The sequence below is a fragment of the Antedon bifida genome, chromosome 8, assembly GCF_963402885.1.
Source record: "Antedon bifida chromosome 8, ecAntBifi1.1, whole genome shotgun sequence".
NCBI classification, from domain to species: Eukaryota; Metazoa; Echinodermata; class Crinoidea; order Comatulida; family Antedonidae; genus Antedon; species Antedon bifida.
Window position 1 is genome coordinate 19,638,017 of NC_136233.1, and position 23,834 is coordinate 19,661,850.

General features: G+C 34.1%; 3 protein-coding genes across 6 annotated transcripts; 2 read left to right on the forward strand and 1 right to left on the reverse strand.

The window, feature by feature from the left end:
• Positions 1 to 344: 344 nt before the first annotated feature.
• Positions 345 to 11,681, forward strand: LOC144849564 (equilibrative nucleobase transporter 1-like). Of its 2 annotated transcripts, none has more exons than XM_078706511.1 (11): positions 345 to 404; positions 2,060 to 2,589; positions 3,397 to 3,443; positions 3,779 to 3,855; positions 4,091 to 4,183; positions 6,103 to 6,328; positions 7,469 to 7,672; positions 7,934 to 8,121; positions 9,121 to 9,194; positions 9,744 to 9,867; positions 10,169 to 11,681. In XM_078706511.1, exons 2-11 carry the CDS (start codon positions 2,189 to 2,191, stop codon positions 10,352 to 10,354), a joined length of 1,620 nt encoding a protein of 539 aa, XP_078562637.1. In that variant the 5' UTR covers positions 345 to 404; positions 2,060 to 2,188; the 3' UTR covers positions 10,355 to 11,681. The 2 variants fall into 2 exon arrangements, with proteins under 2 accessions (XP_078562637.1, XP_078562638.1); XM_078706512.1 differs by having other exon boundaries at positions 347 to 408.
• Positions 11,682 to 12,384: 703 nt separating this feature from the next.
• On the reverse strand, positions 12,385 to 14,657 carry LOC144849565 (mediator of RNA polymerase II transcription subunit 10-like). The gene is made up of 4 exons (XM_078706514.1): positions 14,527 to 14,657; positions 13,721 to 13,804; positions 13,492 to 13,594; positions 12,385 to 13,373 (listed from the first exon to the last, which is right to left on the reverse strand). The coding sequence occupies exons 1-4, from the start codon at positions 14,655 to 14,657 to the stop codon at positions 13,284 to 13,286; spliced, it is 408 nt and encodes a 135-aa protein (XP_078562640.1). The 3' UTR covers positions 12,385 to 13,283.
• Positions 14,658 to 14,774: 117 nt separating this feature from the next.
• Positions 14,775 to 22,645, forward strand: LOC144850286 (eukaryotic translation initiation factor 2-alpha kinase 1-like). 3 transcript variants are annotated; one of them, XM_078707537.1, is made up of 15 exons: positions 14,775 to 15,117; positions 15,768 to 15,842; positions 16,399 to 16,574; positions 16,899 to 17,012; positions 17,455 to 17,649; positions 17,877 to 17,957; positions 18,227 to 18,363; positions 18,579 to 19,221; positions 19,505 to 19,604; positions 19,938 to 20,044; positions 20,212 to 20,347; positions 20,982 to 21,079; positions 21,164 to 21,304; positions 21,800 to 21,895; positions 22,211 to 22,645. In XM_078707537.1, the coding sequence occupies exons 2-15, from the start codon at positions 15,779 to 15,781 to the stop codon at positions 22,313 to 22,315; spliced, it is 2,193 nt and encodes a 730-aa protein (XP_078563663.1). In that variant the 5' UTR covers positions 14,775 to 15,117; positions 15,768 to 15,778; the 3' UTR covers positions 22,316 to 22,645. The 3 variants fall into 3 exon arrangements, with proteins under 3 accessions (XP_078563663.1, XP_078563662.1, XP_078563664.1); XM_078707536.1 differs by having other exon boundaries at positions 14,775 to 15,103; XM_078707538.1 differs by having other exon boundaries at positions 14,775 to 15,103; positions 18,588 to 19,221.
• The last annotated feature ends 1,189 nt before the right edge of the window (positions 22,646 to 23,834 follow it).

Here is a 23,834-nt window from a genome sequence, read left to right on the forward strand (position 1 = left end):
GTATTATGTAATCTGTATTATCTTCTATTTTGACAGTAGTGGCCTACTAGGAAATTAACCAATGTCCAAGCAATCCAATGTGTCGATCAGTAGCCTAACAAAAACAATGTAAGGCGACCTTCACTTTATAAATCGATAACATTACGCAAAATATAACCTCTAATTATATAGGCCTATTGGTCGTATAGTAAAAATCCAATAATGTACTGTACGTCAAACCAAGGCCTTGGTCAAACTGCGCCCTCGTTACAGACAATATCTGTAGGATGACGTGATGTGACGTCATCAACATCTGTTTTACGGTATTATCATAACTGTATCTAATCATAACATACTGTATTGTACAGGACAGTGGTTCAGCATGCAAGAAATGGTATACCAATAATCCAAGAATTTGACATAAGGTAAGTACGGTCTCTGTGTATTTTAACCCGGGTTAAATAATAATGGGTTGTCTCATGAATTCATATCGCACCGATTTAACTCGACTGAAAAAAACGCGATCGATGGTAACTACGCAATAATATTAATAGTTGCAACATTATTTAGCTGGGTAAGTAATTAATATTTCGCTATTACGTGTTCAAATAGGCCTAAATGGTTTAAACTAATGACTTTTAGTGATATTTGTCTTCCACAATTCATGCAGACGGTCTGTCATTCAGAAATAAATAAACGATCCCTGATTATTTGATTACAAGGTATAACCTACGGTAGATAAGTCAGTGACTGATGATGACTATCAATTTCAAATATGCGCACATACCCCACATGCCCACTGTGATGTAGGTTACGGATCTTCAAGTTCACTTTCATGCGCATGAAGTATAGGCTTAGCCCCGGGCCTTAGGACACTGGCGTATTGGACTGGTTACTTGAATTAAAGCATATTCGGCCTCCATCTTGCCCCTAACAATAACATGCACTTTGAAAATAAAAAAAAACAAATAATTCCTCCTAACAACAAAATTATTTTATGACGTTGTTGGGCAGCCTCGTAAAGTATTCACAGAAAGCCTATTGTAAAACAGTTTTATTATTCGTATCAATTCGTCATCAATAAGCAATAAAATACTAGCCTACACACTGCAACGTACATCTTTCTCATAACAAGTGTGATTGGCAGAGAATGTGATGGTCGGTATAGGCTTAAAATGTGACACCAAAGGTTTATTTGAGAATGTTTTGAACAGTAGGCCTAAGCTGTGCACATTAAGCCGAGTCATTTTTAATGGAGTCCTGTATAACCGTCTGGCTCTCTGAATATTAACTTTGCCATCAAGACCTTGTTTAGTAGGTATTGTTATTTTATTAGCTACGATCGCTGGTCAATAATAATTACTGCTGGTACGACACGGTTTCTGTATGCCTAATAATGCATAATCACTTTCGAACTGTGGTTATTGGCATTGATTTGTCGATGTTACAAAATGATTAGGAAACTTCTTTGTTTTTGCAGAATCATATAAATTATTTGCAAAATATAGAACGGAGTATCTTTTAAGTGGTGGTCAAAAAAGAATTTAGTTTGACAGTGGCGTGTTTGTTAATTGTAAAATTGTATTAAAATCATCCAGTAGGGCCTAAAATCGATTAGGCCTCCGTATGTCTGAATAAGATTCCATTCAAAGGTGCACTTTGATAAGGCACCCTTTCAAATTGTGTCGATGCCAAAAAGATGGCACTTTTTAAATTATTTGCATAACTATATATTTACATAGCTGAAAGAAGTATTATTTTGTTAACGTTCAGAAAGGAAACAATCGCATCGGAGAATTTTAATGCCGACATAAAATAAGAGACCTCACAAACTAGCTTTTACAATATTATGTTTATTCATAGGCCTACTACAGTATGTTTGTCCACCTTTTGTTGTGGCCTTGTGGTTGTCAAACGTTCCATTGTCACCGCTTCCTATTGTGTAATGACATAATGGTTGTATTGATTTTAAAAGGAAAACACAGTTTAAGTGGGGTCAATGGGTATTGAGACATTTAGTATACGATCCGTGTCTTGGCCTAACCTAAACCTAAAGTTGTAATTGTTTTTGTAGGCTAAGATGTCTAAAAGTAACAGAGACGGAATATGGCGAAGCTAATCAACTCAAAATATTTGTAAATCAACGATTGAGGCATTTCAACAGCAATAAAGCTGCACTGATCGATTGTTAGTAGGTGCTTAAACACCGATGTTAGAAAAAACCCCACCGAAAATACAGATGAAGTCTCGAGGGGGGAGAAAGCGAAGTCCACTGATTATTATACCAGCAATTCTCGAAGGATGTTTTACGACTCTTGTTTACGGATGGCCATGGTTGGTGACGGTCCTGAAGAAAGAGGGTTATTACAACGAATTATGTGACGATTCATATTCTAACGTAACTGTTGGTGTACATGGTGATGCATCTATTCTTGCCAAAAGTAGCGGTGTTAGTGGTAGTTTTGAAAGGACTTACGTATCTTGTCCTGCACAAGATCAAAGACTCAATCTGGTGTTTACACTGGCCTCGTGTGTGTTACTTATAGGATGTCTGCCAACAGGGGTCATGTATGATTTGCTAGGACCTAGAAAAATCAGGCTTTTTTCGTGGTGAGATTCAAATGTTTTGTATTTTCATAGGCCTAACTTGTATATTTATAAGCCTATTCAGTAATGGTCATTTATTGTCAAACCATCACCAATTAACACGGGTTTCGACATTCACCTTTCACTCTCTAATTTAAAAAGGTGAATGACCGGTACTTAATTGTTTCTCTTAAAAGGGATGTTTTTAATTAAGATTGTCACAATTCGTAGATTCCTAAAATTATGGCCCATTGTGTTTAATAGGCATATGCCTTGTTTAGCAATTATCTAAATACTGTTAATTAAATTCAATTAACTACAGTCGCCGTGATATGAATTGTTTTAGAAAATGATAGAATGAACTACGATACGAGGTAAGACAAAATTGCATTGCGATTTATAACATTGAAGTTTAACAAAAGGCATCGGTACTATGGTACCTCCTGCAAAATGTCATAAGCGTGGTTCTCCAACAACTACAGAAAACGTAGCGCAAGGACGTACACGACATATAGTGGCAACGCAAGGAAGTTGACCAATCACAAGTGAAAGTTCGCATTCCATAACGTGTGATTGGTCAAATCACTTACGTTCCGCGTACGTCCTTACGCTAGACTGTGAACTTATCAGCAGTAACTTTACAGAAGGTTGATGAAATCCTTTTCTATTTTAACTTAGCAAATCCTAATTATTTATTATAAAGCTGTAACGGCCTTAATTTGACATTGTAAATGCTGTGCATACACCTAACGTTTGAACACACAGAGCTTACACTGATTTTCGATGGTTTTTTCTAAAAAAAGTATCTAAAATTTTCTTTTTCTTTTTCAGTGTTTTGTTTGCGACCACGTTTTTAATGTATGGCTTTTCTAGTAAAGGTAGGAACAAATTCTTGAATTCTAACCTAATTTTCTCGATGTTAATGTGTGAATAAGGAGAGTATACACATTACTTTTCAACAAATGGAGGCAAATCACAAAATAGCAAGGACAAAGTTGTTCCCTCAGTTCACCAAAGAAAAATGAAAAAAAGTACATTGTCAAGATTAATAATATTTAGGATCATAAGACCCACACTCCATCCAGACACAATGTACTTCGATGTAAAGATATGCAACTAGATATTAAAAAAAAACATTTATAAATATCAGACAGGAGAAAAAGATAAACTTATAACTTTGCGGTTTCATATTAATTTATTCTTTTTTTTTCAGAGACACCGTTTTGGATATTTCCCGCCACCGCTATTCAAGGTTTCATAGGAGCTCCTGTGCTAGTTAGTTTATTTGAGGTAGGCATATTGTTTATTTCACATGGAACCGAATATCAATATTTAGTAATGGCATGTTTATTGTCTGTTTATGCTACTTGTTCTAAGCCGAATCCTTTCATTCACGAAAAAGCATAATTTGGGAATTGTGAAATGACGCGAACCCATTGTAGTACATTGTGCGTTAATATTCAGCACACAATATTTATGTTAATTAGTATCTGCTATTAATTCCCTGTTGATTTCTTTTTCACAGGTAGCTAATTTATTCCCTAACCTACGTCATACAATCATATCTTTATTGAACGGTGCCTGTATGATGTCCACAGTTGTGTATCTTATAGTTCAGGTGAGAATAAAATTAACTAATAGTCTTTTTAGTCGCGTGGACGCGACTCTATAGTTCACTATGTCGGTCGGTCGGTCTGTCGGTCCGGTATCACTATGCGTTTTAGCACGCGACTTATGGCTGTTAACCTTGTTTTTTTCTCAATGAACACGCGAGATAACCGGTAACCGCGTACGTAACGTGTATTTTCGAGTAAAATTTAAGTTTAAGTTCAAATTACATGAATACCTTGTTTTACTATTATTGTTTAAGTTAATAATCTGTTTTAAGTTAAATTATAAATGCATTCGTTAAGTTAAATGCCTTTGTTGTTCATTATCATATTATTTTTTACATGTTTCTTACCTTACCTTACTTAAATATGTTGCCTGGACCCCACATTTTAAAGCTTAAGCTTCTAGTGGGGTACCCCTTTTCTCATTTATTATCTATTATTTTAGAAAATGTTATCTGTAGGCCTATTTTGTTTTTATTTGAGAAATAAATTTATTATTGATATTGAAAAACTCGAGGGTTAAACTTTTGCTGTTTACGTAAAGCTGACGCGTGAATAACATGTGACTCTGGAACATTGGAACGATTTTATAATCTGTTAATCAAATGGGAGAGAAATATACAATTTATAATTCGCTTATTATAGGAATTATACCTCTTCATAAAAAACACGTATATGCCTATACTAATTATGACGTTGATATTATTTTGTAGTTTTACCGTAGTATCCGTTTTGATTCGAATCCAACATGTCAACAAAATATGCAAAACAAAAGCCCATGTTTGAGACTAGAGGAAGTAACCCGAATAACTTGTTCGTTCAAGATTAAAATGTATTTACTGCTAAATCGATGGCTTATGATAAATCCCTAAAGCTCAGAGTCAACGACCGTTGTACTTTTCTTAAATTGTTTCAATTTCAAACAATAGCATTTGATTGAGTTACCGGTACAGAATTAAAGAAAGACTTCGAAGCGTTTATGTCGAGAGCATCATCAGAAACAGATAATAAACCTCTTTTCATTCTCTCGAGATATACTACGACATGTTTCGATGGTTTAGGCCTACACTTTACGCACAAAATGCGTACATTGGTTTATATCTTGGCTCTGGTATATCGATTTAAAATACCTTTCCTATTATTGTCAGATGTCCTTTATCAATATCGGAAATGATATTGTTATTAGAACTACCTGTTGACGTACTTTAGTTCCCTTAACTTCCGGCTGAATCTATATTAAAAAACAATAAGGAATAAAATAAAACGAAACATGTTCGTGTTATTTAGAATTGCCCGTTGTATAATTCAGAATTATGGTACGATGCTATAATTGGCACAACATCTCGGAGCTTATGAAAATAAAAAGACGCAACACAAGGACGTAATGCAACGTAAGTGAGTTGACCAATCACAAGCGATGGATTATTCGAACTGTCGCGTGTCATTGGTCAACACGCTTGCGTTGCGTTTACTTCTTTGCGTTGCGTCCTTGTCGGAACCAACCTTTAGCAACATTATTATGAATTGTTGCTGATGATATGGTGATGAAGAAGAATGATGATGGCATGATGTTGGGTATAAAGGCTCAACGAGTATCATAATCACAAGGCCCACAAGCTTCCTATTAATATAAAAGAAATCAAATATTTTGAAGAACTACCGGTATATTTTACTTAAATATTAAACCGTATCATTTTATTATATATTTATTGTTTGTAACCATGTTAAAGGGCCAACTGAGACAAGTTTACTTCTGAGTTGGTCCTCATATGCTCTGTACTATTTGTATCATAAATATTTGTAGGAGGTGTTGCTCCATGTATTACGATTAGCATTTCTCGGTTTGAAAACCCTGCTGCGAAAGAGTTTTGTGAAATTACCGACAGTAATGTAACAGAAAAAAAACCTTTAACCTTTCTTTCAGAAACTTGCCGAAGCAGGAATATTATTCCAACACCAGATGTTCGCGTTACTCGGTATTTATACAGTTCTTACACTGGGAAACACTTTCTTTATTGTACCATCGGAAAGAATCGAAATCGAAGAAGAGGAAGATTCATCTCAAGAACATAAGAGTGTGCTTTATCCCGCGGCAGCCGTTAGTCCCCGAATTGGTTATCGATTACACGAACATTACCTCAGCAGAGAATGTAAGTCTTCAGATTGCTTTTTCCTCTAAACTAATTGTTCAGTAAACTTACCAACATTTTCGAAACATTTAACAATACCACTATCATCCTCATTAAATGTTTTCAACATGCTATAGTTTTGAATATTCAATCAACGAGTTTTTAATCCGTCTAGTTACTTAGCATTAAGATAGCTGTGTTTTGAGTGTTTAGATTTCTAAACTGTAAATATTAAATACTAATATTTGTATTAGGTAAGTCACTAACACTTAAAATATGCAAATAGAGATAAATAATATCTCAGTAGTCACATACATTATTGCGCAAACATTCATCTGAATGTAGTTTGCTTAAACCACAGATGTATACACACTACTGCACGTTTTATAAACAATCTATTTAAGATAATTCAATAGGGAATACAGTTTTACTGTCTTTAAATTGGTAATAATGTGATGTAATTGATATTATTAAGTACAATTTAAATTCAAAATGGAATGCCTGTGAATACAGTGCGCGCTTCCAAGAAGCGAAATCAGGCTCTACTGTATTTTATTAATTTACAATGCATTTATAATGGAATGCATGTGAGTGAAAACAACGTGTGTATAATGTCATAAGCTTTGCAGCAATAACGATATTACAAAATTCAGGATATGATGGATTGTCATTACTTGGTAACTTCATGTTTGAATGCCTTGACTGTAGCTTCATGACTGTACAAATTGATGTTTAATCTGGGTCATCATTATATAATTAGTAACTAACACTTACACTAATTGATACCTAGACCCACCCACAAAGTTACCACCAATTGACTATTAACTTAGCTGAATAAATGATTTCCTAAACCCTCTGACTTACAGAATATCGACTGACTAGTCAACACTTAGGCCTACATTTTTTATGTGACTACTCATTGACACAGAAGTACGGTAGGGCTACCGATTGACAACTTAGCTTATTAAATGACTGACTATCCCCACTCTTACTGAGGCTATTAGCTGGATAAATGATTGAATACGGTACTGACAGACTACATTAATTATTACGGCTATTGAAAATCAGACAAGAATGTGGATTGAATAATACCTATCTCATTCAATTTCTTAATGTATATCTAGGCGGACTTATAATTATTATCTTTTCATATTTTTTCAGCTGTTATTGATTGTTTAGATGACTACAAGAAATTATCCCAATCTGATTTGAATCAAAAGGATGAAAGCTTTTGGACACATTTTAGATCGCTTATGTTTTTGTTGACTCTTATATGGGCCACTGTCGTGGTCTTTCGCGAATACTATTTCCTGGGAACTCTGAACCCTTTTCTTGGATTTCTATCTGACAGAAACGAAGAAACAGGTAAATATTAAGATAACCACCTAAAAACAGTCTTTCAACACAGCATGTGGTTATGTAATACGCATATTTTATATAGGAATTTTAATAGGGGAAATAAAGTACAGATTTTTTTTTCAATGAAAGATTCTACACAAAATCGAAAGCGTTGACTAATGCGCATGTGTATTCATATTTTCATCTACATGTTGTGACGTGAACAAAATGTTGATCAACACTAGTATAGGCTACGGTCGTCAAATGAATAAATCTCTTTAATTTCAGTGAATTATTACACAACATTATTTGGTTACATTTCATTCGGAATTGTTCTTGTTTCACCGCTTGTTGGAGTCGTACTAGATGGCGGAACCGGATCGCCCTTGTTCAGATCCATCATTGCTCTTATGATTACGACATCATCATGTGTGTTGTACTCCATTACAGTTCTCATACCAATACTTAATGCACAGGTAAGATCTTATCATATTAAGAACATTAAAGATTGTTGAAAATGGATCCTCGGATAACAGGATTAGATTATAAGGGACACCTTGGTCACGGAACCCATGATACGAAAATGTCAGAATTATAATTACATTTTAGGAGGAACAAGGATCTCAGAGTAGGCCTAGATATATAACAAACCCTCGTTGCTGGCCTGAGTATGTATTTAGTTCAATTATTGAATGTTTAATTAGCCTTCAAAACATTCAAGCCTAAATGGACTTGATCTCGACAAAGGAGGAATGAACTGTTTATCTGAAATATTTATCAGAAAATCAGCTGAATGTTTAAACTTGGCTATGTTGAGAATTGTGCGTGTATATCTACCGGCTTTAAGTACGTATTACTATGAAATCAATTTACAAACTCCGATAGTGTGTTCTTGTTATTGCTTTATTATGAGGCCTATCAGGTATGCTGATTGACGTCAGTAGCGTGTTTCAGTATTATACTCATTCGTAATGGAGCATTTATTATAATATTATTTTGATCTTTCTGTTCGTTCAATGATAATTACTCTGTTCTAGGCATCATTGAGGCGATTCCATGGAACAAGCATCGTTGCATCCATATTTAATGGTTTCAGTATGTTAAACTAGATATACAGTGGTAATTTGTTTTTTATATTCTGACGTCATGTGTGATGTAATCAGTCAGATCACGCAACAATCTCTGGCAATTAAGCACTCTCCTTCAACGATAATTCGACGTTCATTGTATCTATATTTTAAAGTAAAAACATAACAAATTCCTTACTTTTCTTCTTGCATTATGAAATAATCGAAATTATGATTTTTAATATAATAAACACATTTCTAATTTTACACGCAATTGTCGAGCACGTGGTAGGTCTATACAAAGGCATTCTGAAATTAAAACAACAGTATATCCAGTTTTGTTATATGGATGTACAGTACTACCCGAATTAAAGAAATGACGAATATCCATAATTTATTTTCTTTCAGCTAGTTACGTTTGTGCTGGTGACAGTTAACAGAGGTTTTGCTCACGCTGTTATAGCATCATTCATTGCTATCGTGTAAGTTTCATACAAGAATGAACCTCCTAACATAATAAATCATCATTTTAATAGTAATGATACGGACCTAACCAATGCATTGATGTATGATGAGCTCTTCCTTGCCAAAATAGGAACTTATAACGGTCCTTTGACCTTATGTCTGGCTGCAATAAATACCAACAGTAATGTACTATGTACATATATTCTCCGCAGCGCGATGTCTGTTAACCAAACATTTGAGGAAACCAATTGGCTAATCGAAAATCAGTCAAAAAGTTTAGGAGGCTGATCTGACTGATCGTTTCACAGCCACAGATAAACCCTTTAATATCCGGAGCTCATCATCATATTGCCTTGGTCATATATAAACCCGATGATATAGTCATAAGTAGGCCTTTTTAATCAAATTGATTGTCATAAATCTAAAACATAACTTATCATGTAGATATGATATGCCATCATCAGTATGATGATGTAATGATCAGTTATCAATTGTTGATGATATCATAATAAATGTTAATCATTATCATGTTGATGAAAGTTTGATGACGCTCATGCTCTTTGCAGTTTCCCCAAGCGACATTTTGGAAAGTTCTACGGGTTGGTTTACCTAAGTTCAGGTGTGTCAACATTTCTACAGGCTCCTCTACTTCGTCTTTCACAAAGTTCACCAAGTGGAAACCCGAAATTTGTAAGTTTACTTCAAATAAATACATACCCCATATATTATATACCTCGTTGATTAGGGTTTTTATGATGAATCAATCATTCTTTCGTAAGATACAACGAATACAATAGGCCCGAAGTTGGAGTCGTCCAAGTGTGTGTTGTGTCCTTAGGATATTTATACTGTACCTTCATTTACCAGAATATATAATTACAGACTTTAACAATACTAAAACACATTATTCACAATCAATTCGTAGTTGGCAACAACAAATGAAAACATTAATTAATTATAATAATTGATTTTTTTTCTCCAATTTCTATAGGTCCACATCATTATTCTCCTAGCAACCTTACTTGGTCATTTTTTACCTTTTTACGTCTGGATAAAATATAAACGTGAGCTTGCGCAGAAACGTCAAGAAAAAACGATTACAGCCAAGAACGCAATTTACATTCAACTAAATCAAACGGATTCAAGTTACTCCGTCGGTTTACAGACGGCTATCTAAATAGACATTACATTAATGGAGCGATCAATACAACGACCGGTATTACTACTGCTTCTTAATTACATGAAAACGATTTCCCAACAATATAATTGAACGTGTAAACTATCCCAATTGATCTAAATTCGCGAATAAACAAAAACATAACGGAGAAGTTTGAATGTTTCGAATACTTTACAGTATATATGATTATTTTTTATAACAATTAGTATTAGAATACTGCACCTTACTATTTGTTAAACGCAATATTTGTAATAACCACGATTTATATATATATATATATATTGTATAATACAGGTCTATTCAATTCAAGGCAATTTCTGCAGTATTCTAATATCGTGTGTTGAATGACGCTCCTGTTCTATGAGTCTGTTTTCAAAAAGTTAACGGATTCAATCAATAATATGATGATGGTCGATTTATATATTATATTGTATAATATATTCAATTCAAGGCAATTTCTGCAGTATTCTAATATATATATCGTGTTGAATGACGTTCCAGTTCTCGGAGTCTGTTTTCAAACGGATTCAATCAATAATATGATGATGGTCGATTTATGGTTACTTGTTTATAATGAAGTGAACAACCGCACGCTGGTGTTGTTATGCTAGAAAATAATATATAATAAGCATGACAAAAGGGTATTTGTCATAAAAAAATAATAGTCTTGCCAACATAATTATTACTAGGCCTACAACAAATGCCCTCCTCATGGAAATAATTTTCCAAATCAAGTTGATTTTTATACTTTATACTCTATACTAAATTGATGAATATTTAATCACATAAACCGCATGTACTTTAGTAGACTTGCCTGTATTTATTGTCTTTTTTATTTATTTCGATTTTTGTCTGAAAATCCAAACTCAAGTAGTATAGGTATGAAACGCCATATGTGCAAAAATATTTATCTTTTTACTAAAAATTAAGACAAAACTCCGTCTGGAACCCCGACTAGTACTTTAGTATAAAACACTATAATATTATTCAACTTTTGTATCTATTTAATTGCTATTTTGTTATTACAGTACTGTATTTGATGTTGTTATACTGCCTTATACGAGTATGATATTTATACAAAGAACTCTGAATGATGCCATAATTGTCTTCTATTTCACTATTCTTGTTAGTCTGTTCATTAGTTTAGATATGTTTGTTTTCCCTTGCCTTCACCTCTTTTTCTATTTTCTTCAACTGTACCTCTCATGTCTTTAAGTAGGCCTAGTTGATACGCTCAAACGTGCCCACCAAAAATCGGCATTTCCTTGCCTATGTTTCGTTTCATCCACTGCGTCTGCTCAGTATTTCTTCATACTGTATATTGCATTGTCACTGTGTGACGTATTTAGCATTCTTTTAAATAGCCATACTTTGAAGGCATATATTATTGCCATTATAAGCAGTACATTATCAAATATGCAAATATATATACTCCTGTATATATACTATATGTCAATATATATTCAATATATTTCAATATTTTTAAATATTAAAATGTCTTGTATTTGTGTGTATTTAAAACGGTTAATCATAAACAGTTATTATATATGTTTTTTTTACAATAATTTAGTATCAGGCAGTCAATCCTTTATCTGGTGCAATTTGTGCTGATTGTCCCGTAGAGGCTACTATGGGACTTGATAGTATTATCTTAATACGGGATTGGTGTTATGGCCATACACATCTCTTTATTAAACAGTATTTTCAAGCTGAAAACAATTATTTAAAATATTCAGTAAGACGAACACCTTTTGTTATTACAAACTATTTAAGTTATTTTTCTGTTTACTTGGCCTATTTCAAATGAATGGCTAAATATATAAGATTAATAAAAGTTTATTATGTAAAGTTGCAGGGGTTTAACAGCATGTACCTTCGAACTGGATTGAATACCTTATTTATAGGTCGAGTGAGTAAAGTGATACAAACGTTGGAAAAAAGAAAATGATTTAAACTACGTAATTTTTCTATATATATATTATTAAAAAAAGTTATTTATATTGTATGTAATACGTTTAAATTTAACAATGGAAAAAATATATAAAATACAGATACAGACACATTTTTAAATTTCCGTTATTTTTAGTAGTAGTGTTTAGTGAACTATTGATATCATTCTATATTGGTTAGGAACAACGGTGGCGTTCAAAACCATGCCAAGGTTTTCCTCTACTCGGTAGAACTTTAGAAGTTATTGTATCATTTCTAATGATGCTCACGGAAATGACGGTTGCGGAACGTATTTCCGAGTTTGATGAGGTGCGTGATCATTGGTGCCTTCATCTTTAGGCATTGAAAATCTGGATCAATCACCATCATTCCCTCTCAGCATTATCTTACTATCTTTATTATATATTTAACAAGGTCATATACATGGCTGCAGTCGCGTGCTCAAGTTAGTGTTTACCGACCAACCGACTGACATAATGAGCTGTAGAGTCGCGTTGCACGCGACTAAAAATCCATATTCTGTGTATTGAGTATATACACCATGCGAGGCATTATACAATGTGGTATATACCATGTGAGGCGTGTACCATTACATATTATGCACATATTAGGCATATATTCTCTCTTTCAACCACACTTAATTACTTGATCACTTGTGGTTTACTGTGAGAACACTATTTAGTGGAAAATTGTGTTAGTAACGAAATTGTTCACACAGTGAAACATTCTGCATTGACTGACAAAGGCTAAATTTATAATGACATTTAAGAAGTGATTGGAGACAAATTATGTATCAAAAACATGTCAATGTAAAATTGTTAATGTGTACACCATAATTCCAATTAGGAGCCTCAATGATTTTAACAGCATACTGTATTGAAGGCTGTCTTCAGTTTGTTCTAAGCTCAAAAGACACAATTATCTGTTATACAAATGCATGCTTTCCAGAACATCTTTTTAGCAGGCTCAATTCTGACCTTCAATCTGCAGACCCACGGATTTCCTTGTATTTGTCGATTTCTTCTGGAAACATCTTGCTAAGTTCTGTCATCAAAACCGATTTGAACTTCTGAAAGAGAAAATCAATTTTCCAAACTGTTCAAGTACGTCCAAGTCCAGTATGCCTACTGCTTAAGTACGCATAAGGTTAGTATGCCTACAATACTGTTTAAGTAGGCTACACTTACCCTCATTGTATCGATTTTTCCTTTTACTTGTTCATTTTTTACCATTGCTTTTTCCATACAATCTTTAGTGTACAACTGTGGGTTCTTTCCTTGATCTATATATCTACACAATAAAAACATACTTAAATGTATTGGCTAGTTCCTTGTTTTATATCGGCAATGTTGACCCTGCATCTCAATTATTATTAATACAAACGAAATTAAAAATAAATTAATACTAATTACTTACTCAAACACTTCCATGGGCACCTGGACATCTTGTACTTGTGCTTTAAACTTGTCAAGTTCTTGTAAACCTGTTACCATTACATGGCTAAACAGAAAGAAAAACATTTATTTTACTATTAATTAATTTATATACTATTAGTATTATTATAATTAATTGTACAACAGCTGCAGCAGAATTTGTACAGAACACCAAAACATTATTATTAAGAGTACGAATTGACTAGCCTACATACATCATACCATAGAATAGGCCTAGGTACATATAGCTAGAACAGTAGGCCTATAAGTAGTAATTAGTAACTAGATCTAGCATAGGCCCTAGTAGTAGGCTAGGCCTATATTTATTTTATACTGTAGTGTATATTTATACAATATTATAATATCTCTATTAATTATCATTATTCATACACTTAGCCTAGGCATATACACTCTACAGTTACACAGTAAATAACTAGTCTAGGCCTAGCCTAGTCTAGAGTTAGAGAGGCCTAGCCTATCGCTTACTACTCTACTTGCTTCCTCCTCTTTTAAAAAGTTAGGGCCAGGCCTCAAGTTTTCACACACGGCGACGACGGCATATAATAGTAGCCACCCTAGGCTACTCCTAGCCTAGTTAGGCTACTAACTAAGTAAGGCCTAGGCCTAGGCTAGTAGGCTTTACTAGTTAGGCCCTATGCCTAGCTAGGCTAGCCTTAACTAGGCCTAGCCTAGGCCTACTAGGCCTAGCCGAATCACCGGCCTAGCTAGGCTAGGCCTAGCCTCTAGTTTGGTTAGCCTCTACTTCGTTACATGTAACGCTAAACTTACAGTTTTTGACTCAGTGTATTTTGACCTTGTGGTGGAAAATCTGCCACTATTATTCCAAGTTGACGAGTATTCTCGATAAATCTTTCGAGACTTTCGGACAAAACATCAAATTTTTCGGCCATTTTCCACATCAATAATGTGGCGCCCGCCCTCAAACGGCCAGACCACCGAAAAATATATTATATAGGTCACGTGTGTCAGCAGAGAGAGTCTAGTCTCTCTAGTCAAGTGTGAGACAGTGACATCCATGCTTTTGTGTTGTTGTTTTGCTAGGCCCCTTTTTAGGTTGCCTATTTATTTAGGGCCAAAATAGCCAAACTCTTAATACTATAGGTGTAGCCTAACATTTATCTTTTGAACCGTTCTTTATAGAATTACAAAAAATAGTTCATTCTTCACCGGCAATGTAGATAAACATATTATTTATATCCAGGCCAGGCGACGAGAGAGAGAAGAAAAACAACAGCAGCATGCTGCTGCAAGGGCCCGACTGAACAAGATCATCGCGGGAAGTGTGAAGTTTCATCATTTTTTAACCGGTCCAATACTTTACACTTTACTTGTCGCGGACTCCAAGGTTCTGTATTTTAAGTTATAAATAAGCTACAATACTACCTATATGTTACGTTTAATATATGCAATCGGTTTGAAATAACTAATATATTTAATAAATAATATTAATAATAATAAATAGCCTAGGCCTAGTAGTATAGCCTAGGCCAAATTAATAAAAATAGTTAGGCCTGGCCCAAGACTAGTAAGTAAATAAATAAGTGAAATATTTCACCAACACTTAATCAAATGGTAGGCCTACCTGTAGTATGATGAGGCTAGGCCTAGTTAGTTAGTAGTAGGGATGTCCCATTAGTTTAGTAGAGGCCTTATTAGTAGGCGTACTCTCTAAATGATGGATAATATTAATAGTAATGTCTATGAAATCAATAATTAATAGGGCACAACAAAAGCCTTTGCTATATTATAATTATTAGACAGTATGTTGTTTCTCAACTTTATTACAGGATGGATAAAATGAAAATAATTATCACAGAGAAAAGATATTGTTAAAATTCATAAGGCATTTTAACATGCGCAAGAGTGACATAGAACGAATTATATATTATTTACTCTAATTTTGAAACATAAAAAGATTAACAATATTAATAATAGCATCAATAGTATTTTGTTGAATTTTGTACCATTTACATTTATCAAATAATTTGGATATGAACATTTTTTTCTAGGTAATACAAATATGGATCCGTCAAGAAAAAGCAGCAAATTATTATCCCCACCAGTTACAATTTCCAACTTTGATGGTTAGTCTACAAATAAACTTATTTGGCATGTTATTGTTACTATGCATTGAACCTTGAACTTGTAACATGTAACATGTATTAAGTAAATATAATGAATACAATGTGTACAATTTCTGTATTTTGATTGCTGAAATGAAATATAAAATGCTGGGAAATTCCAGATTTCTAAAAAGGTTTCAGTATTATAAACAGACAGATCCTAATTACCAGTGAATTTTAACAAATTATTGCAATGGAAAAGGTTAATACTGGTAAGTAAGGCCTATGCCTACTGTATTTAATAAGTCTCCCTACATTATTTGCAGACTAAACATTATACATACTTAGTTAGGCTGGCCTGGAGTGTTTTCATGTGTACCATTCTTGTTTAACCAAATTTAACCTTGCTTATGGTATTGATCAAGAGGCACAACAAAGTGATAAGAACATAATAAATAATGTGCTGGTGATGTAAAAGTTTCACAGGATAATCGGTACTCTTTCCACATGCGATTAGTTTGAACTTGATGGACATACCAAATGACTCAAAACCACTGTTTTGTTTCTAATTGTTCAGATACTGAGAGTTCTTCCTCCAGTGAAACACCAGAAACACAGGCCTTATTGCGCAGGATTCCAAATGAAATGTTGCTGGTGTCCCTGTTGGAGGAGTTGTGTTCCTGCTATTCTAAAGATGAGAATCAGCAAAAACGTCTATTCAAAGTGTTTAGTGGGTATTTGTCAACAGTCAAGGTATGAGGGGGTTAATTCATTTTCAAATATAATGTAAAAGATAGGACATCGGATTAAGTTCAGTTTTATGGCCTGCCCCCTCTCCCTGTTTCAAATCTGATCCTGATTCCTGAATGCCAATTAGGCCATCTACCATGATCACATAGGAGACCCGATTCCCTACTTTCAGTTTGTTAATTTACTTTTTGATCATTTATACACCTGGGTGAAGAGAGGCAAGCGTAAGTAAAGTATCTTGCCTAAGGATACAAGCTATGCGGCGAGTGTTAAATGTGGTTTTGTGGATAAATATTATATTGTTTTCAATATTGCTTTTTAAATTAGATGATTCCTGCAACGACAACTCGTGACGAGTTCAAACAAGTTAGATTAAAATATAGACTGGCAATTAAAAAGTTCATGAACACTGCACTGATTGCATCTCAAGCAAATTCAGAGGTAAAGTTTGTATGTCACATTTCCGGGAATTGGCATGGAACCCTCATAAAACCATTTAATATACTTCCATATACTGTATCCCCAATTCGTAAAATAAAAAGATTCTTAAAATCCAGGTACAGGTATGTCATATTGTAGGCTTACTGATGATTAGCACATTAGCCTACAGTAGACTACATTATATGAAAATTATGAGCACCAGGCTCTAGTCTATCTCTCCACATTTATGTTTACTCAATTTACACCAACAAATATTTGTCATGATTTTTTGGTACTGTATTTTTAGTCGCGTGCAACACGACTCTACAGCTCACTATGTCGGTCGGTTGGTTGGTCGAAACAACAAATCAAATTTGAGCATGCGACTGCAGCCATGTATATGGCCTTGTTATTTTGAGTGTTCATTAATTTTATTATAAATTTCTTTATTAAATTTTATTAGGAGAGGTATCTATCACTGCCTTCAGCTGGAGTCGGAGATCAGATAAGAAAGGCCATTCTTGCCAACCCTATGCATTATCCACTTTTTACTAATAACAACGTTCATATGCAAATGCCACCACTGATTTCAAGGTACAAGAAAGATTTTGAGGAGTTGGAACGTATTGGTAGTGGTGGTTTTGGGAGTGTTTATAAGGTAGGGGAAAGCAGTACTGTATGATATTTATTTATTTATTTTATCATTCTTCATCATTATCATACAGTTAGTCATTTTCAAATCATATTGTCACATTCATTTAAAATAAATTAATATCTTTGTTAAAACTGTTATGAACAATACTACCTCTCTCAGGCGCTAACCCAGTACCTTCTCTAAGCACAATTCTTATGTTCAAACGTCATTACTTTTAATTGCATTTCCAGGTGAGAAGTATTCTAGACAATCAAGAATATGCAATCAAGAAAATTAAGCTTAAAGGTACTGACAAGGAATTTTATGAAAAGGTAAAACTTACAGGCACTATTTTTTTAATATGGACCACTATTGTCTGTCTAACTGATTCAGGAGTCAACTTTTATTTATATTTATAAAAGTTCTACAACATGAATGAAATAAAAAATTAGTTCAATCAAATCAACCCTTTAGTTTTTTTTAATGAAAATGTATATAGTACTAAGAGAGGCACAAAGCTTAAAGTTAAAGTTTCCATATGATAAACAACAGATAATTCAATTGTTTAACTTTAGTGTCTATTAAAATTGTTCCCTTGTAGGTTATACGAGAAGTACACTTGTTAGCCCGCTTGCAGCATCAAAATATAGTGAGGTATAACACAGCTTGGATCGACCACCAATCGTCGGAGACCAATCATAGTAAATTACCTGCTATAGAGTATCCTTTCAACCCTGTGTAAGTTGGGCTTGGACATCCATCTAAAGACTTATTTTAAAGCTCCTAATTATCCAGTCAACTGCAAGAGAGACATAAGACATAACATAGTTTATCCATTGTCATGATTGCACAAAATGGACATATTGGACTATTGAACATATTGTCTCTATTGTTATTTTTTTTATGTCTATAATTTACATTAATATATTTAAATGGAATTTTCTCTTTGTCAGATTTAATAGGCAAGAAAGTTCATCCAGCGATGATTTTGAATCTGAAACTGTTTCCAATGTGACGAGAACAGAGACAATAAGCTGCATTATCAAAGATGTTACAAATGAAATAATGGAAGATGATTGTGAAATCAACTACACTCCTAATATTGAGGAAGACATTGATGAGGGAGATGTTCAGATTACATATGGCAATAGATTATCCGATATTGAGACATGTGCATATCCCCATGCCACTTCATCAAAGCAGTCAAACTCTGTTTTAATTACGGAAAGTTCAACTTACAAAGAGGAGGAATTTTCTGTAGATTTCATTGAAGAGTACTCTGGAGAAAACATTCACTCCTATGTTTCAAAACATACTACTTCGTCTGTTGTTAATAAAACTGAAATTATGTCCTCATCGGAGGAAACAAATGGACTAAAGTTATGTGGCAACTTCGGTTCATTTAATGTATTAAAATCTGAGCAAGAGTCTAACTTTGAAAAATCAAAGACAGTAAGGTTTGAGGAATGTAGACATCAGGACAAATGTTTTAAGTCTCTTGACCATTGTAGCATTAGTAGCACAGCTTGTATGGGTGCGAGGAAGGAAGAAAAGAGCAGCTCAAGACAAGGTCATCAGTACACTTCAGAATTTCAGGTACTGTATTGTTTGAACAGAACCAAAACAAAAATTCAATTCAAAATTTAAGTACAGTGGTACATTATAATAATAAATTTGGATTTTTAAGCGCATAATGGATAAAGCCTCTATGCGCTTCACATAAAAATAAAAGTAATCCATACATTATTTTTATGAGTGCACCTTTAGCTTAACATGATTGATTGTCCTATTCGAATCCAGCAAACAGTACAGTACGCTGCCAGACCCTCTCTGTCAGTCTAGGCACTGTCTTACTAAATATTTCTACACAATTTTACAGAAATCCAGGGTAATTTTGTACATTCAGATGGAACTCTGCAGTAAAACATTGGGTGAATGGTTAGAAGAAAGAAATGATCGGAAACCAATGGAAGGATGTGGTATAAAACATTTAATATTTGATTTAATTGTAATTCAATTACAAAATCAATACAGAAAGAGCAGAATAATTACTGAGTAATTGGTTTGTGATTTACCACTATATAGCTTTGTTTTACTTGTTGAGTTGACTGTTCTTAGCTTAAGTAATATCTATAAAATATTCAATGATTGATGATTAAGCTTACAGCTAAAGTCTGGATTAACAAGAAATGTATTACACACGTGTGCGAACACAATGAACAACTTTCATATCCTAAAGGTCATGTATAACTTCAAACACTTCAATATTTTTCTTACTGGTTTTTGTTAATGTTTGTTTGGATAATTTCTAGATGTTTTCTCCATTGTGGATGATTTCGTTGTTCAAAATATATTCAAGCAAATGGTCGAAGGAATTAGCTATATACATAACAAGAATTTGTTGCATAGGGATCTGACTGTAAGTATCTAATATGGTATAAATTTTAGAGAAGATTAGATGAAACATACCATGGAGATAAGTATATAATAATATGGAAGTATTTCCTCTTACTATGAAGTATTTTATAATTACAGGTAATATTATTGATAACAGTATGTATTACATTTTTATTATTAATTTTGTAGCCAAAAAACATATTTCTTGATGGTAATGAAATAGAATTTCATGTTTGCATTGGTGACTTTGGGTTAGCACGTGAATTCATAGCTGAGAAGCATCAAGACCCTGTTACACCTGTAGGGGAACTACGTAACCAACTTAGTAAGTTCATGAAGACTTGTGCATTCTCTTCGACAACTGAAATCAGGGCTCAATTTCTTATTTGGCATACAATGTTTGAAAACTGCTCAAGTATAAACCAAATGTTGGCTAGAAGTAAAATTTACATCAAACTATTAAGTAGGGTAATAAAAAATAAAACACAGATTGAATTCATTGTAAAGTCTTGCAATTTTTAAATTAATACTGTAGTAGGCCTACATAGTATTAAATAAATATTAGAATCAAGGTACACCTACATAATGTAGCAGGTAAAAATAACACACAACAATAACGTCTGTCAGTTTTGCTCTTTATTTTCCAGGGGTGGAATAAAATTAAATCCCCCGGCCATTCACTGGGTTATCAAAACTGAGTGTCAACCTTTTCAGTCACTAGTATCAACTTCCAAATCACTTGATCTTCTTTAAATCATGAATCTATATCTAATTAGTAAATCTATTAAACTGAAAATAAATGTGCTTCTTCAATGATGAGGAACGCATCAGGAAGAGAACAACGCCACCGGCGCTAGCATCACATCATCAACATCTTCTATGCAACGCAAAATAATATAATAAAACAATTCGGTCTGTTACAATATAAAAAAATTAAAGAGTGTTTTGTTATATCTCAGGTGAAGTTGTAATTTCTGCAAGTAAGCTCACAACTGATATTGGTACTTGTACTTATGCGTCACCAGAACAACTATGTGGAAGAACCTATGACCATAAGGTAAGTGCATTGTATCTTTTTATTGTTTACTGTATGTAACCACCTTGTTTCATTGTTATAACATTGAATTTATTTATTTGTTAGTCTGATATGTATAGTTTTGGAGTGATTTGTTTTGAGTTGCACCACCCTTTCAAGAGCCAGATGGAGAAAGCTAAATGTTTAAAAGCTCTTAGGGACGAGGGAACAATTCACACTGAGCTCAGAAGAAGATGGTCTGATGAGGTAAATTAACACTCATGTCAGAGAGTCAATCTACTGATTAATACAGTAGTCTGTCAATATAGATATAAAAGATAGTTCATTTCATTTTAGCTGTAAAAATAGGCAAGCACATGGCCATACTCCCTGGATCCGCCCCTGCTTTTTGAAGACTTGTACTTGCTTTACTTTCCAACATCCCACCTGCATGCCACCCTACTAGGCTATCTGACTGACCTGACTATTTCGATTGACTGGCTAATATAATGTCTGATGGACAATACTTTTTTTCTGTTATTAACTTTAAAGCCTTACATTTACATTTTTTGAACTACTTTTTGGCTGACTGTACCTTGCATTTTTTATGGTGTGTGCGACTAAGTGATGTAAAATGATATCACATACAAACTAAATGAAATTCTATTTAGAATAAGACACGCAATTCTTAAATGACACCCAAAGATGTTATTTTGTACATTTAAAAGAAAGTACTATCATTAGTCATCGATGTATTTTCAGTATAAAATGATTAAAGAGTTAACATCCCTGAATCCAGAAATACGCCCCAGTGCTGATGAGTTGAAGAAAGGAAAGCTGTTTATGTCGAAAGATGAGGTAAGTAAGGGAGCCTAATCACTGTCCCCAATAGGAGACAATCAATTCTCAAAATAAACAAGATATAGTCTGTTCATTTTAACAAAGTCTTCAAAACAAGTCTTATGATTCAGATGGGATTTGGTTCTCTATAAAGGCCTAGGAGAATAGCAATAGTTCTGGATATCATAGAATGGTAGAAGTAGTTTGCTGTATTGTCAACAAATTTTATTACAATTGTTTAGTACCAAAATGGATACATTTCTAACACTCAACTGCTAACTTACATCCACTCAGGAATTTCATGATTTACTTTTTTCTTTCTTTTTCTGCCAGTTGATAAAATGCTTAAAGAGAGAGATTCAGGACAAGGATTCTATAATTGAGAAACAAATATTGGAAATAGAAAGGCTTAAGGCACAAGTTTTGACACAAAGCTGAACTGGGTACAAATGTAGTGCAAACAACATTGTTACAGGTTATTGGTATAGTGCTCATGTGTAAGAAGTGTCCAACAGGTCGAGTGGAAGCAAGTGGTGTCACACTATGAATAACTAAAAATAATAAGCAACAAAAAAATGTAAAATAATATCACCTATCGCACATTGCATACTCCAATCATTCACTCACTATGTGCAATCATATGGTGCAATTATACCAGCATGTAAAGGTACGATATACAATCAAACTATACATTAGATTTAGATTGCTAATTTATAAAAAAATGTATTATTTATTTTAAGTGTCAATAAATCTTATAGGCAACAGAGATTTACACTGTAATCATGGTGGTGATAACATGTTAACATTTCATTTTCACCGGAGTTAAGCAACGTTGGGCTCGGTCGCGTTCTGGATGGGAGACCATCTAGAAATAGTGGCGGGTGCTGTATATACCAGAGAGTGATGGATAGTGTAATGGTAATATCCAACTAGCGGGGTTATTTGTACAATACTAATTGCATCATTAGGCAAGATGCTTTACTCTCATTGCCTTACCTGAATGTCCCAAATGATCAGCAAGTGCTGGATGGATCACCCTCATTAAATATGGTAAAAAAGATGAATGGTCCTATCAGATATTGAATAGATGATACAAACCATCATTTCATTTATTTTAACACTGCTTCCAGGTGCATATCATTAAGGCCTGTAAGCTACATAAAACTGGTCCTATTAGGTCTTATAAAATTTGGCAAAGCCAGAAATACACCCACTCTTGATCATGCCTAGTTTTTCAACTCTTTCCTGTGGCTGCACCATGGTATGCATACTTATCCTGTTTCTTTTTCTTTCTGCAAATATGTTTAAAAATGTGAAGCAGTATGATTTAATATTATTCCAAGTGTAGACCTGAAAGTATCAAGTGCGATTCATCGTTTATGAGTGAAAATCGCCCCTTTGCTGTTCCACTTTCTTTGTCCGTCTTGTAGTGAGATGGGCTGCGCAGTTTCTGCACATTCAGGTACCGTTAAAATGCCAGGTTTGTGTTTAAAGAAAACAAGAACCAAAACGGCTTGCTCTTGTAACTTATCAGATGTGTATAAAATGCAGATGCATTTAAAAAGAATTGCCCAATAAAAAAACTACTACTACTGCTCAACTCTTGTCCCAAGAAATTGGCGGATTTTAAGTAGGCCTACTCGACTCTCAGCTGGCAAACCATGCAGAAAGCATGCGAACTTGCAATCCCTTGCAGCATGGTTGCAAATGTGACGGCAATCGATATTGGAGGCGGAGCTGACTGAGTAGCTGTAACGGGATACGCAGTGAGCAACCACGTGCCATTTGCAGCTCAGCTCAATTAAAAGTTTTGCAACACAACATTGATGAGAATGGTGGGTCGTTCGAATGCCACGCGGTGATAGAGTAAGTACAGGCTAGAGAGAGGCTTAATTGGTTGTTTTAATACTGTAAAGCGTATTGTTAATGCATAATGACCACCGTGTGTATGTGCAGT

Coding starts and splice junctions, on each gene's coding strand:
- LOC144850286 (XM_078707537.1), top strand. CDS start 15,779: ATGGATCCGTCAAGAAAAAGCAGCAAATTATTATCCCCACCAGTTACA. Junction 18,364..18,578: donor GAGTATCCTTTCAACCCTGT/GTAAGTTGGGCT, acceptor TCTCTTTGTCAG/ATTTAATAGGCAAGAAAGTT. Junction 21,080..21,163: donor GAAGAACCTATGACCATAAG/GTAAGTGCATTG, acceptor TTTATTTGTTAG/TCTGATATGTATAGTTTTGG.
- LOC144849564 (XM_078706511.1), top strand. CDS start 2,189: ATGTTAGAAAAAACCCCACCGAAAATACAGATGAAGTCTCGAGGGGGG. Junction 9,195..9,743: donor GCATCATTCATTGCTATCGT/GTAAGTTTCATA, acceptor TGCTCTTTGCAG/TTTCCCCAAGCGACATTTTG. Junction 9,868..10,168: donor CAAGTGGAAACCCGAAATTT/GTAAGTTTACTT, acceptor CAATTTCTATAG/GTCCACATCATTATTCTCCT.
- LOC144849565 (XM_078706514.1), bottom strand. CDS start 14,657: ATGTGGAAAATGGCCGAAAAATTTGATGTTTTGTCCGAAAGTCTCGAA. Junction 13,595..13,720: donor GTGCCCATGGAAGTGTTTGA/GTAAGTAATTAG, acceptor TTTATTGTGTAG/ATATATAGATCAAGGAAAGA. Junction 13,374..13,491: donor GAAAAATCGATACAATGAGG/GTAAGTGTAGCC, acceptor TTTCTCTTTCAG/AAGTTCAAATCGGTTTTGAT.